At 38.6% G+C, this 16490-nt stretch overlaps 1 protein-coding gene across 1 annotated transcript in view; it reads left to right on the forward strand.

Annotated features, from left to right (window-relative positions):
• The window catches only part of NBAS (NBAS subunit of NRZ tethering complex), a 412001-nt gene that overhangs the window by 106132 nt on the left and 289379 nt on the right, over positions 1 to 16490 (forward strand). Inside the window, exons 22-23 of the mRNA XM_072407518.1 lie at positions 8175 to 8258; positions 15259 to 15412. Of these exons, the coding sequence (XP_072263619.1) occupies positions 8175 to 8258; positions 15259 to 15412 (238 nt within the window). The remainder of the gene's footprint in view (positions 1 to 8174; positions 8259 to 15258; positions 15413 to 16490) is intronic.

Raw genomic sequence — 16490 nt, forward strand, 5'->3', positions numbered from 1 at the left:
TGGAAATCTGTGCTTATTTAGCCTTAAGTGTATTTGTAAGGTCAGATGTTATATGTGAAGACCTGACTCAAAAGTCGACATTCCAATTCATCCCAGAGGTTTATAGTAGGGTTGTGGTCAGGCACTCTCATGTATACCGTTCGGGTTCCTCTAAACATCTGAAATCTTGACCTACTAATGACTTCCTCATTCATAACCTCATCACATGCATGACTTCAAGAGCTGCCCCTGCTCTCTGGAACTCCCTTCCTTGACATATTAAGTTTGCTCTTACTATGCACATCTCAAAAAAGCCTAAAAAATCTTTTCACACATGCTTACCTGTCTCTAAACCTTCAGTAATTTAGCCACCGTCCCATATCCCCTTCCTTCTGTGTACTAATCTCCCCTATCTCTTAGATTGTAAGCTTTTTTGACCAGGGTCCTCTCCTCCTCCTGTGACATTGTTTGTATTTCTCTGTCACTTGCAATCCCTATTAAATCCACTGCACTGGATAATATGTTGGTGCTTTATAAGTTATTACATTATTAATAATTTTATTATTATACAGTATTTATATAGTGCCATCATATTATGCAGCGCTGTACAAAGTCCATAGTTGTGTCACCAACGGTCCCTCAAAGGAGCTCACAATCTAGTTTCAACGTAATTCAATCATCTACAAAACATAACAAAAGCACAAAAATAATTAATTTCAAGACTCAGCAAAATTCCACTGCTTTACATTACAATAATGATATCGTAGGTTTGTGCAAACTGTTGCCGGAAGGTTCAAACACATCATTGTTCAAAACGTTTTTGTGTGTTGTAGCATTGACATTACCCTTTATTATTATTGTTGTTATTATTAATATTATTATACAGGATTTATATAGCACCAACATATTACGCAGTGCTGTACATTAAAACTCTTTACTGGAAAGCATAGTTGCCACCTGTTTATAGAATGTGCTTGCTTATAATACAGGAGGATGGAAAAATGTTGCAGGAATATGGCTAACAACATGTAGCTTGTCAAGCAGCACCTTTCTGCTCCTATTCTTTACATTTTTCTTTCTTGATTGACAGCACTGTTGCTGAATCCCTTCTACTCTGAGATGCAATTTGTAGAAGGTGAGAGGTGAGACACAAATGGATAAGGATTAGAATTTAGTTCGTCAATCTAGTTCTACGCTTTAGTTATAACTGCATTTTGTTGCTTGGTGGTACTGGTAGCTGCTCCCTAGCTAAAGCAGTGATAATTTCCAGGTTTTAGTGTTGGGCACTACCCAGGTTCATCTCATTGTGGTGGAATTGGTACTAGTGCAATCATTACACTAGTCTAGTGGTAGGCACTACCAGGCTGCACAATTGAACAGTCCTTGTGTTTATTAGTGGGTCCTTCCTCTCAATTTTTGGATCTTGTGGTAGTTGATCCCTGACAACAGCTGCCTTTTTCTATTGAAGGTCGCTGTTTGCATATGGTGGTAGTTGCTTTCCCAGAGTACTGTAAACATGATGACTACTGCGGTTTTCCTTCCCAGCTTTAGTGTCAGATAAGTTTTACTTCTACCAGTGGATCCTACTTCTTCTTTGTAATCCTTATGGACACTTTTAGAAGCCTGTGCCTCTGAATTTACCCGATGGGCATAAAGAAAGTGATTAGTACAAAAGATTGCTTCATCTGCATGTATGAGTGGTCTTCCTTCCATGCTGGAAAATAAATTGATTTGAAGGTCACTTCAGTTTGATCTAATTTCTAATGTGTTGTATGCAGGAATGCATCCAATTATTTTTTTCCCACCAAGTAAAATTATTGGGCTCTGGCACATTTAGATACTCAGTATGAATTCTCACTTTGAATTTCCAAATATGAATTCCAAAATCACTGTGTCTGCCTATTATAATAATTAATTAGACATGCAGTCTTTATAGTTTAGTTACCTACAATTTTTTGGACCATCGTACATACTATAAAGCCACTGGGGTAAAGTTTGTGGAATATTATAGAAATCTGAAACAATATAATGTGAATGTTAAAACACTGTATCAATTGGGTGCTGGTTAATTTAAACCCAGAACTTCTTTTGAACAGGTTGGATGTCAGGTGAAAACCACAACATTTTGCTGTACCAGACCACAGCACCCATCATACAGACCATTTTTAGTTTTAGCCTACACTTTTTTTTGACACATTGATCAGTTGATACGTCCCTATTCTCAATATCGGTGATTTTGTTCTATGGTATCTGCTGAGAGTTGTTCCCATACAAAGTACCATATCATTTGCTTATTCATCTATTACCTCCTACTGATGAAGCAGTGCTCTTTACTGAAAAACATGTAGAGAAAAGTGCAAACTGAATTTGGAGGTCCACATTTACTCATTGCATGATGAACCTTTCTACAATTGTTGTGTACTGATTTGTATTGTAATTTGTATACAAACATTTATGTTTTCAAAAACATATGTAACATTTATGTTAAATGTAAAATCCATGCTCCTGCGCTTTGCCTTCAAATCCCTCCACAGTTTTTGTCCCAATTACCTTGGGACCTGGTAGAAAAATACTCCTCTAGCCACTCTTCGCTCCTCCAGTGACCCCTAATGACCATCCCCACGGGGGACAGGAAACCTTCACCGCATTGAAGCGACAATGGATGGGGCCATGTACCATCAAATCTTGGGTGAGCACCTCCTTCCCTTAGCCAGGCCATGGAAAATGGGTTGTGGATGGGTATTCCAGCATGACAATGACCCAAAACACACGGCCAAGGCAACAAAGGAGTGGCACATGAAGGTCCTGGAGTGTCCTAGCCAGGTTGATATGGATCAAATACTTATTTCATTCATTACAATGCACATCAAACTCTGACTTTTGAGCACTGGGTTTTTGAGGGTTCTTTTGTTGTTATTCTGTCTCTCACTCCTGCAATAAATCTACCATTACAATTTTAAACTGGTCATTTCTTTGTCCAAGGGCAAAGGTACAAAATCCGCAGGGGATCAAATACTTCTTTCCCTCACTGTACACCTGGTTGGAGATATGGTCCGTTTTTGGATCTTGTGGCAGACGATCCCTGACAGCAGCTGCCTTTTTTTATAATGGTGGTCGCTAGTGGTAGTTGCATTCCCAATGTACTGTAAACTTGATGACTACTGAATATTTAAAACGCTATATAGATAGGGCTCCGGTTGATTTAAACCCAGAACCTCTTTTGAACAGGTTGAATGTCAGGTGAAAAAAGCACAACATAGAGCCACACCATTTTGCTATACCAGACCACAGCACCCATCATAGAGACCATTTTAACTTTTAGCCTACACTTTTTTTTTTTTTGCCACATTGAGCAGTTGATACGTCCTTACTTTCAGTATTGGTGATTTTGTTCTATGGTATTGGCCGAGAGTTGTTCCCATAAGAAGTACCATATCATATGCTTATTCATCTATTACCTCCTACTGATGAAAAAGTGTTCTATTGAAAAACATGTAGAGAAAAGTGCAATCTGAATTTGGAGGTCCACATTGCATGATGAACCTTTCTATGATTGTTGTGTACTTATGTGTATTGTAATTTATTTTTACAAACATTTATGTTTTTTAAAAACATATATTACATTTATGTTAAATTCAAGCTCCTGTACTTTGCCTTCAAATCCCTCCACAGCTCTTGTCCCACTAATTTTTCACCTTTCTGACCTGATAAAATAAATACTCCCCTAGCTGCTCTCTTCACTCCTCCAATGACCTACTAATGACTTTCAAGACTTTTCTAGAGCTGCCCGACTCCTTGGTCTCCTCATCCTATTCGGCTTGCTCCTACTATCTGCTCAAAACCCATCTTTTCATACTGGCCTAACCATCTTCCTCTGTCTTCTAAAACCCTTACTACTTACCCACCATTCCATACCCCCCCATTGTGTGTTACTTCCCCCTCCTCCTAGATTGTAAGCTCTTCTGGACAGGGTCCTCTCCTTCTACTGTGTCACTGTCTGTATCGGTCTGTCATTTGCTATCCCTGTTTTAATATACAGCTCTGCATTATATGTTGATGCTATTTAAATACTGCCTAATAATAATAATTTAGGATCCCCACCCTGTGTTGTTGAGAGGCTGATGAGTTGATCTTTATTTCTAGCACTTCTTTTTAAGCTTGCCTACCCGTCTTTTTCTTACCCACCATTCCATATCATCCCCCCTATGGTGCTCTATAAATAAAAATCATTTGGACTTGCTTGATTTATTTATAGTGGTTACATTTGACTTCTCTTAACAATAGTAAAGTCCTTACTGATGGATGTTAGCACATAGACACCCCTTAATAAATTTTGTATTATATTCCTTGACACTGACACCCATACATTGCATTTAATGGTGGCCACTAACCAAGAGGTTGGTTTAATGTATTTGCTGTACATGAGGCTGTAGAATTAAACATAAGCATGAATGCTTAGCTGAGCAAATCTGTCAATGTAAATGGCAGAGAATAAAGGAATAGCCAGATGCTGCATGCACTACTTTCCACAGAGTAGTGATTGTAACAGCTTTTCCAGGCTGTCTGATTGATTATTCCTTAAAAAAAGCAAGCAGTGATGGTTAACATATAACGCCATAGAGCTGAGATTATCACATGTATAACATCACATTGTTTCATGATAGTGGTTGACTCCTTTGGGTTTACAAATATATAAGCTGCAATTACTTGCCATTTAAAGGTGTTTGCAATGACTTTGTCATTCTAATCATAGCTTAATTATCTAATAAGTCACTAACCTAGAACAAACATGCAGAATAACAATGCTGACTTGTCTGATTTGGCTGCATGCTTGTCCTAGATCATTGACTTGTCAAGTAGTACAACTGGGAGCAAATTGACAGTCCTTGAGTACGCAGCTTTAAAAACAATGGCAGTTTCCATGTTTCTATTCTCAAAAAGGTTACTTTAGTAAAGTAGTACTGTAATGGAAAAGTGGAGCAAATTAAAAACAGAACATTATTCAGTAAAGATTTAATTTTCTGCTACAAGCTTAAAAAAGTCCTTTTTTCTCTCTCTAAAAATTAATCCACAAATCTGTGTTCTACCTTAATGTGGCAGAAATTAGTTAAGAAAGTAATGCATTAAGTTTCTTTTATAACTGATACCCTGAGATGTTGATCTCCAGAGATGTTGATCTCCAGGATCCCTGACTCCTCAGTCCAGTGCTAAACTCTCGAAGCTGAACTTCCCACGTTCAGCACATTGTGGAGGAAACATGCTGGCTTTGGCAGCAATCATTACACTAGTCTAGTCTTAAGCTGCGTACACACTTCCAATTTTTATCGTTGGAAATGAACGATGAACGAATGACGAACGATCGATTGGGCAAAAATCGTTCGTAAAAAAAGTAACTAACGACGCCGACGAACGAGGATAGTCGTTGGAAATGAACGACCGGACCGGCGGATCAGATTGGACGACGATCGTTGACCATCTATCGTGTGTACGGTCATTCATTGTTCGTCCATGGTCTGAGCATGCGCGGTGAACGAACGTTCGCTCACTTCCTGTGGTGCACGTCACTTCCTGTATTGTTCAAACGATCGCATCTATCGTGTGTACAATATCTGCGAACGATCGTGTCGTTATCTGTATGTACAGGATCGGTGCTATACGATCGTTCGCAGATATCGTGCAGGATCGTTCGTCGTTCGTTTACTAACGATAATAATTGGAAGTGTGTACATAGCTTTAGGCACTACCAGGCTGTACAGTTCTAGCTCCTAGGGTTTATTGATGGACCGTTCCCGGCTGGAGATATGAGCTTTTTTGGATCTTGTGGCAGACAATCCCTGACAGCACCTGCCTCTTTTTATAATGGTGGTCGTTGTGGTATATAGTGGTAGTTGCTTTCCCAGTGTACTGTAAACTTGATGACTACTGAATATTTAAAACGCCATATAGATAGGGCGCTGGTTGTTTTCAACGCATAACCTCTTTTGAACAGATTGGATGTCAGGTGAAAAAAGCACAACATAGAGCCACACCATTTTGCTGGAGCAGCCCTCAGTACCCATCATAGAGACCATTTTTCCTTTTAGCCTACACTTTTTTTGCCACATTTAACAGTTGATACATCCTTTTTCTTAATATTGGTGATTTTGTTCTATGGTATTGGCTGAGAGTTGTTCTTATAAGAAGTACCATATCATATGCTTATTCATCTATTACCTCCTACTGATGAAGTAGTGCTCTACTGAAAAACATGTAGAGAAAAGTGCTTTCTGAATGTGGAGGTCCACATTTAATCATTGCAGGATGAACATTTCTACAATTGTTGTGTACTGATTTGTATTGTCATTTTTTTTTTTTTTGCCCTGAGAAGTGTTGATGTCCAGGATCTCTGACTGCACCTCTCAATTTATGAGAGTGTTTTGTTTTTTTATTGATGTAGGGGTCAGCAGTGTTATTGTTTTCTTTTATACATAGCTCAATTCTGGCTGGATATAAATTAATACTAAATATTAATATTATTACTAGACAGTATTTATATAGCACTGACATATAACACAATGCTTTACAAAGTGCATGTTTTGTTTGGAATGTGGGAGGAAATGGGCGGAAACCTACGCAAACACGGGGACAACCTGCAAACTCCATGCACATATTGTCCTAGGCCAGAATGCTAGTCTCTGAGCCACTGTATAAAATAATTTAATTTTATGTATTAAATAGGTAAGTACTTGACTTTTTTTAGCTTCTTTCAGTCCCTGTGCAGAAGACCTTACCTTAGAGCAGTGTTTCTCTGCCTTTTTAACATGGAGGAACCCTTTAAAGAACTTTTCGGTTTTCAGGGAACCCCTGCCGTAATTACTATATCCATAGCTCACAGTATATTAGCTTGGTGGTGAGCGGAAAGAATGTGTCTTACATTGTTGCCAACTGAGAAGTGGGTGTCACTTAAACTGACCTGGAAGGCACAAATTGCTTATTGCTCAAGGAACCCTTAGTAACCTCTTTTGGAACCCGGGTTGAGAAACACTGACTTATGGAGGGAGAAGCAGTGCAAGGAGGCAGTCGGTTGCGCTTAAGGGGAAAGGAACATGATGACAGGGGAAAAAAGCAAAGAGAACATCAGTCCTATCTGTGTGTTAATTTCTTCATTGTCTGATCATTGGGTGGTGGTGGAGAGAAGACCTGGATGTAATATTGAAGTGCAGTAGTGAAAAATCAATTGCCCTACCAGACAAATAGAGCTATGCTGGATAGATAGAAACACACATGCTTTGTCAAAATGTATCACATTGTTCAGTATATTCCAGGTCAGCTTCAAGAGACAGCTGTTCTGCATCGTCAGGGGAAAGTAAATGTTAATTGCGTGTGTAGAAAACAATCATTTAGATGAATGGAGAAAAGCTGAATACACATTTGGCTTTTAAAAAGAGCATCATGTGCAGTTTGAATGTTACATCTCTGAAGGTGCACCGTTTACCCCCATAATTAGACTTCACCTTTGATTAGTATAGGATCATACTTTTTGTTATGCTGCAATCTAGCTTCAAGCACTTAAACCTTTTAGAAAACAGTAATCTGAACCATGCACAATATGTGGTCAGTTGTCCTCATTTTGCAGAAGATGCATTCAGATTCAGGAATGAGACAAGAAGATTTCACATGGCTCCTGGGTCTTGTTCTGAACACCAGTACTTTGGGTTTCATTTAATCAGCTTAAATTTGACTGTATCTTTGACTAAGTATTTGTTCAGTATATATGGATGAGTAAGGTAGAATATAGTAAAATAAAGCTTATCTCAAGCCCAAAACCTAAAGTGCAATATATTAATTATAATAATAATATCAGTCCATAATCGTGGCAGTGGCGGCATTGGTTTCTTTTTTTCAGTCCCCTGCTACTGTTTTCACCTGATAATGCTGTTGGTAATACTTAACCTGTCCTAGAGTTACTACTTGGCCATGGCTGTCACTTAGATCCTTCCCTGGTTTGGAGTAGTAAACCCTTGAAATAGTTTAAATTTATTAAAATCAAAGTGATAGTTGCTTATATTTATTGTTTGGATTTTTTTTCCATGCAGCTAGTGATTACCTGTGCTTGTGTATATTTGTTCAGTAGAACTCAGAGCTTCATATTCTGGTCCAATCTCTGTCAATCACCATTATCTATTTTATTTCTTATATCTGTGTTTTTCTCCTAGATTTGAAGATGGCGAGCTTAGGATTGTTGCATGGAATGAGCAGAAGCACCGTGACAGGGACTGGTGCGAGGAACCCCAGTGCAGGTAAGTCCAGCCTAAACCATAATTGAAAGGCGAACATCAGCTGTACACTCATAAATATTTAAATGACTGTTTTTATGTTTTCCACTCAATATGTTAATACGTTTTAATAGAACAGCCGAGCCACATCAAAGAAAGCTCTGGAACATTAGCGGGCTTTAAAAAAGAGACCATTGCGTTAAATTTCCATCCTGTCCGCTGTTGTACTTTGTTACTTTTACGGGACTAAATTGCTTTCCATTCTTCAGCACACTAAGCTTGACTCTCGATTGAATAAATAGAAGATCACACAGCTTCGGGGGGAATGACTACAAAACACTTTTATTAAAAGGCATTCAATCACTTTCAAATCATGGCTGCGGAATTGTCTGTCCAAATAAAGGCCACCTGATGAAGAGTGTACGAGGGGGGACGGAGACTGCTGCAGCAGCAGCTGGTGCCCGCGTTTGGCAGTGCAAACTGTTGATAACGTCGCAAAAAGTTCTTGACAGGTAAAGGTCAAGTGACTCCACCTCCTGCCACAACTGATCTAGCCTGCTGTGCCTTTTCCAAAGGTGGTAATGCTCTGTGCTTGCCCTGATAAAGTACAACTAAAGGCTCCTGTCTGACAGCCCAAACACATTCTAAATCCAGTTAGTGTGTAAAGCACAAACTGCATAAAGTAATAAAAAAGCCCCTTCCTATACCATATGCTGTATTTTAAAATCAGTATGTCCAACAAAAAAGGCACAGGGCAGTGTATAGGCATCAGTTGAATGAAAATTCGTACCCAATTGTGACTAGCTGGGAAAGCTAATAGGGTTCTTTTACTATGGATGTTTCAGGTAAATGAGAACACATTGGAGTGTGCACAGAACGTTTGCATACCGATGGCACGGAACTCCCAAGATTAATTTCAAATTTTTTGCCCAAGTTCCAGACAGCTGGGAGTCTGCTTGTACTTTATTTAGTTCCCATGACATGCCGACTCCTTTAGTACTCCTATACTCTTTTTATTGTGTCTCACACTGCCCCTCCCAGACACTGCAGACCACAGTGTTAGGGTTTCAGCAGTAGAGGCCTTGTTGTCAGTCCACAAAGTGGTGGACAGTAATTGGTGTGACCTGGTGAATTGGCATGGACAACACTAATAGTCAACTCTTCTACAAAATTTTCTCAGCCCACTGTAATGTAGACGAGCACTGCTCATGTGTGAGATCCGCACTTTTTTTCTATTGCAGGGAAAAGCCCTTTCTGAGAATGTCTGAAGCAACCCAAAGCTTCCTGGAATACAAGATGTAGGTATCCCAGGAGGTCCTGCGCTCTGCTGCGTCAGTAAAAACAAAAGGGGAGGAGCATTTAGGAGAATTTTTTTGGCTTTATATAAGAGTTATCTATCATTTTATAAAAAGTAAATATTTTGCTGATAGGTCTGCTTTAAAGAACAAACAATCTGTATCTGTACTTGAACAATGATCCTCTGCTTATAAATATTTACCGAAACATATTTCAACTGAAAAAGTGGTACTTTTTTTTTAAATTATTGGTCTAGTTTCATATATTCCTCAAGTCAAACTGTCTCCCAAATGTACTTCAGCATTTTCACCCTGTCATTTGCACCCCTAGTAAAGACTATGGATCTGATTTATTTATAAGGTTCTCCCTCCCATCTTCCTTAGTCTTGCAGAATAACTTTGCCTACACATGTCACACAGCTATAGTCCACCTGTGTCAACAGTCACCAACTATGCTATAACAAAAGAAAGAAAATTAGATGCAATCCAAGAAGTCCCACGTGTTCTTATCCAACTGTCCATGATCTTGGACATATTGCATATTACAAGTTCTGGCAGAGAATGTAAATTAGGTATGGAGCTGTATTTTAAGTTCTATGAGAAATTAGTAAATGGTCAGACCAGTCATCATCCTTTACCAGTATTTTTTAATATAAGGCTGCCAGCTAAAGGATGAGTTTCATTTACACACGCACACACACTTTAAAGCATGTTCTTGTACCCACAATATAAATATCTCTTGTGGATAAAGTAAGCTGGGTGACAGTATATAGTTCCATTATCTTTTTCTGGTAAATGTATAGATTATATTAATTTCACTCTTTTGTGCAGATTTTACACATGAATTCAGTTTCCACCTAGAAAGACAAGGCCAATCTTGTACAAAGCCTGTATAGCTTGCATACATCTGCTGCTTCTACTTGGAAGGAGCTGAGTGCTTTGTCCCTCCTAATGATCAGCATAAATATTCAAACTGAAGATTTTCCACTTGTGTTGTATCTTTCAGTGGATGCCTGCCACTTGGCTAATGCTATGCCCGTACTCTCTATAGAAACAGAAAAAGTGTTCAGTATTTGATTAAAGCTAATAATAAAGAAAATCCACTTGGCTGTCTTTCTTTGGCATGTATATTGTAGCCAGAAAATATGCAAGTGCTGCTGTTTTGTTATTCAAAATAATCCTTTGCTTCTACTTATTCCGGCTTGCAGTTTCCCATTAAGCAATTTATTTGTCATTCTGCTATTTTAATGTATTTAGTAACATTAAGTCAAAAGGGCAAACGTGGACTTAAAGAGGCATTCCTGGCTTATGAAGAGTTTCTGCAAAATCATTCATATATGGTATTATCAAAAATTGCCTTTGTGGGAATGGAGCAGCACAAAAGGTAAGCATAGACAATGGAGGGACATATTGGGGAGGTGGTGGGGGAGTTAGCAAAATGGCCTGTGGCCATGCTTTAAAGATTTAAAGTGTCACTCCAGGCTGGAATGAAAATGAGAATGTCCGCTCTTTCCCAGTGCATCTTCTTTGTGTTTGTTATAAATTACATGACTTCATTGCTGGAGGAGGGAGCTAAACTGCATGAGACAACTAGAAGCTGTCAATGAATGCTTGTTTTGAAGCTCATATACTGCTTAATAAATATGTGGAAATACTTCACTTCATAGTCAGACAGGCTCACTTCATAGTAAAACCCTAACAGCGAAATCCTCTAGTTTGCCTTCTTTGAATCTGGTAAATATATTGGTAAAAACATTTTTTTATACAGGTACTCCCTGAGTTAAAGACATCCGACATATGGACAATTCTTAGATACTAACCGGGCTTCCCTGCTCGCTCGTGTGTAAGACGGAGGCTTGATAGGGGGAAGAAATCTTTTGCTAAACACAGCTGAGTTTGTGGGTGATCTTAGGAGATGAGCTAAGCTGTAACATCTTGTGACTCTTGAATAACCAAGACAAACTCTGCAGTTGTTTCTTTTTGCATATCAAAGCACAGCTTGCTCCAGAAGTTAATGAAGATGCTTTGTTTGTGATTAGCTCACAGTGGGGATTTTATACAGTAACTGACACTGCGCTGCCTAATATTATGTTGAGATAAACATCTGTCCTAATTGCATTTATTAAAATGAATGTATCTGTTCACACCTACATACAAATTCAACTTAAGAACAAACCCACAGTCCTATCTCGTATGTAACCTGGGAACTACCTGTATAAGTAGGATAGGCTAAAAAAATACCATTTATTGCATTAGCATTGTCCTGTGTCTATTATTTATTTTCATAGGCTACAAAATGGTTAATATTAATGTTCTAGAGCAGTGGTCCCCAGGAGCCGCCTGTGCTCCCGTTGGTTGCGCTCTTGCTGTCACACTGTCACTAGTTTTAGAGCAGTGTAAGAAGAGCCGCCGGCGCTCCCGCAGCTTGCGCTTCTGCCTCCTGTCATTTGGGGCCCCCAACTCACCAACCTGGGGAGCTCTGTTTTAGAGAATGGGAGTGGAAAAAGAAACTGGGCAGGTTTGGTAACACTCAGGTAAGATGCTGTGTGTTGTTAGCCCAGAGAGTTTTTGCATCCTTTTTACCTTCTAATGATCTTCGGTAACCTAACGTGAATGCATTCCCGAGGTGGAACATGGTCGTGTAATGTATTAAAATGACTTCCATTGTGACGGTGCTCATTCTTTACAAATGGCTTTTAGGCTAGGGCACCATCATGGGGAGTGGTTCACATACTCCTCCAAACATGGAAAGTTTGGGTATATTTGCTTCTGAGTAATAAGGATCTGAAAGTGAACACAGGGTAAGTAAGGGATGGGAGGCTCAGCGATTCCCTTTACAAAGACAATTTTACTTTGATCTTTAGGTTGTCTCTTTAGGATATTGAAAAAATGTATTGGTTGAAATATGAAGGTTTCACTTTCCTAAACTTATTTTTTTGGAACTGATTGCGTGCTGATTCTGGGTCTTTCACTAAGAAAATATTAAAATTCACTAAGAAAAAGTTAAAGCCTGTCCTGGCACATAGCATTTTTATGACATCAACAACTAAACCTAAGACTTATGGGGTTATGATTTTATTATAACTTTTTTTTTTAAACTACCAAAAGTAATCCTGTATAAGTATAAAATATTACTTACCAGTCCAGCCATTTTTGACTTCAGTATTTACTATTTTTTGCACAGCTAGAAGCACTGCTAAAATCTTCAGCATCTGATCTAGTCATGTGGGTTGGAAACCTCTATCTCCCCGCTGACTTGCGTCAATGACCTATCCCTGCAGCTATGAAAGAGCATGGTAGTGTAATAGAGGTTGACTGTTTAAACCACCATACAGCGGAAAACGTAGACATCCAGGGTACACGACGATATCTCTGTTGAGTCATCACACTATGCAGTGACTCTTTAGTATTCAAAAGGAGACAAAAATAATTTTTATAAAATTTATGGTATCATTACTAATAGGGGACCTATCAATAAAATTTACATTTTCAATTAGAGCAACAGAGCAGCACCTGGCAACATTACTAAATCAGATTTTATGTTGTGTAAAAAGTGTTGCTTTCTTGATTTAATAGAAATGGCCAGCCTAGGCATTGTAAGTCACATGGTCTTCGGCTTTAAATCATTACCAGTGGAAATGACAAACTCTCTTGTTTGCAGAATAGATTCCTCCACAGCTACTCCATATGTTTAGACACTTTTTTAGTTTTCTAATACATTAACGTGCTGTGATAAGATTACAATTTTTAATACTCTTGTCTGATCATGTCATCATCTACTCATGCAGCTGTTTAAAAACCACTGTCATTGCTCTGCAATTGACATTTTGCTTCCCTGGTGGGCAATTAAAGCATCAAATATGTTTTTTTTCCAATGCCCATGATCCTTGTTGATGTATAAATCCAGGTACCTCCATTCCTTCATGGACTCTCAGCAATGAAAACATCACCAGTTGGCAGATGTAATTAGAACTTGTATTACTTGCTACAACTCCTGTGCTGCTCTTAGTATTGCTCCCAGCTATTTTTGGGGCCCACAAAACACCGTCACCCCATGTTGTTTGTTTTCTGTCCATCTTTTCATATAGTATACCAGTGTTTCCCACTCAGAGTTCCTCTGGAGTTTGCTAGGGGTTCCTTGAGCAATGAACAATTTATGCCTCTCAGCTCAGTTTAACCAACACCAATGATTTTGTTGGCTATCTATAAGGATGACAATCTTCCAATGGCCACCAATGTAAGAGGTATTCTTCCTACTGACCCCCACAAAAAACATATTGTTAGTTGTAAATATAGCAGGGGTTCGGAGACTTATTTCCAGTGAAGAAAGGCTTTAGCATGGTGAAAAAATCTCATCACCTTAGAATAGAGACTGTTACCAGGGGAATCACAAAGTTGAAAAAAGCCTAAAAAATAAGTACATATATCACATCTAAGAACCAGCTCATTGTAAAAACATTTTTATATCTGGGTTTAGATAATACATTTCTTTATATATATATTTGAGGACAAACTGTGAATTTTCCATTTTTGCACCTCTTGTATTACCTACAAAAGGTTCTTGGGGGAAAAATGAATTAATAATGATAAAAAATGACAAGGTTTATTATTGATAACATTGCCTTGTTTCATTGTGCGGAACATCTAGGTTATAAAAGTAGTGTAGGATTTCTTGTTTTTGTAAAAGGTATCAGTGGCCACAGAGAATGCTATATTCTCCAGAAACAATACCTACTCTAAAAATCTATACTACATTCTGTAATCATTAATGCATACATGGCCTTGAGGACTTGTCCGGCGGCCTCACATTCCCTTCTCTGTGTGGATAATATCGGACGGTGCACATAGAATGAGAATTACCAGACACCTTGGCTTCTTACAAGGACAAAGGATTTATAGAAAATTGCATACACGTGCAAAGCACCTGAAAATAGAATCTCTGTGTGACTTTTGTGTACTGAACATTTTTGTGGCTCTTTTTTCATTTCAAAACAAGATCATGGGAGGTGCCAAAGCTTGGAGAAGCTTCCACGTTACCTTAGAGGATTTCTGAACAATGAGGGACTTTTAGTTTCTCTTAAAAAAAAAACATCTTTGAGAAAGATTTATTTATGAATTAAACTTTACTATTTTCATAGAAATCTCTTAATGCAACAGAACTTCTGTACTAATCTTGAATGTGTTAGGTTAGGTGTGAACCTTGACATACATGGATGCTGAGAAAGACCCTCCCAGGCCATTTTTAACTTAATGAAGTGTTCTCATTTTGAAAAACACATATTTTTAGTCAATAATCTACAACATTAGAAGCTGCAGGACAATTCTGAAACATGTGTGCACTCTTGGAAATAAAATACCCAGACATCAGAAAAACACCCAGGAAGAAAGGGGCTATGGGGTGCAAATAGCCCCTTTTAACAATTGTATGGTTGTTAAAAGGGGCTATTTGCTGGTGTTGAATGTGAGAAATTGTACTGATATCAGTACTTATGGCAGTACTGGTCCCTACCAAACTTGTCATACCATTTTTTCGATCTACTTCTGAGCTCAGTAATTTGGAGAGATGTCCTCATACTTTACCTGAGGTTACAGTTTAAGCTTTTTTAGACATGGACTAATATAAATTTCTTTTTTGATCCATTAAAAGTGTTGATAAACATCTCTGCAGTATATAAATGTGTTATTAGTGTTGAATTTATATTCTTTCTTTTTTTTTTTTTTCTTCTTAGGTCAAAGGTGGAGCCCAGTTCACCAGACCTGGCTGAATTTCTATATGAGGAACAACCTGAATTCCTGGTGTATAAAACAGACAACTTATCAATTGATTTAGTGAAAAACTGGTACTGGAATCGGGCAGTGGAGATTGAAAATTTTGCCAGACAAGTAAGCATGAAAAATATGATGTTTGTCTTGTTTTATGGATGTGATTTCGGACTCCTATACAAAAACGCCTACATTTTGTGTCAATGTAACTCTGTCTAACATGAAAAGTGGAACTATCAGAACTTTAGATAGTAAAGACAACTTTTTATGCTGCTTGTTGTACTCCTTACTGAATTCAAAAGCCATGTATTTGTTAAGTGTAGGAATATACAGACTGTAACCTCCTCCTCACTGGTATTCCACTATCCCAACTCTCTCCTCTACAATCTATTATGAATGCTGCAGCCAGACTTATCCATCCTTCCCACCGCTCCTCTTTCACTGCATCTCTTTGTAGTTCTCTTCATTGCCTTTTATTTCACCTTAGAATCAAATTCAAGCTCCTGTGCTTTGCCTTCAAATCCCTCCACAGTTCTTCTCCCACTCCCCTTTCTGACCTGATAGAAAAATACTCCTCTAGCTGCTCTCTTCATTCCTCCAATGACCTACTAATGACTTCCTCACACATAACCTCATCACATATTCTAAGACTTTTCTAGAGCTGCCCTCACTCTCTTGAGTAATCTTTCTTATCCTATTCGGCTTACTCCTGCTTTTTTGCTCATTTGAAAAAAACACTCAAAACCCATTTTTTCAAACTTCTCACCCTCTTCACCCGTCTTCGTCTGTCTTTCGAAACCCTCACTACTTCTAACTATTCCATATCTCCTCTTCTATTGTGTGCTACTTCCCACACCTCCTAGATTGTAAACTCTTCGGGGCGGGGTCCTTTCCTCCTTCTGTGTCATTGTCTGTATCTGTCAGTCATTTGCAACCCGCAAAAATTGTAGGCGGATGGCAGCCCATTTTGTGACCCAACTCATCAGTAACCACTCAAAAACAGCCAGGTATTTGCTGAAAAGTGCCGGGTGATGCGGCCTTCTAAAAGAGGCTGGAGAGAACACTGGTGCTATATAAATCCTGTTTAATAATAATAATACATTATGCAGAGCTTTAAAGATTTCAAAGATCATTGACAGCAGTTGCTTCCTTTAGGGAGCTTACAGTCTAACATGACCCCCTCACCACATTTTTAGAG

This window comes from Pyxicephalus adspersus, chromosome 4 (genome assembly GCF_032062135.1).
Source record: "Pyxicephalus adspersus chromosome 4, UCB_Pads_2.0, whole genome shotgun sequence".
Lineage (NCBI taxonomy): Eukaryota > Metazoa > Chordata > Amphibia > Anura > Pyxicephalidae > Pyxicephalus > Pyxicephalus adspersus.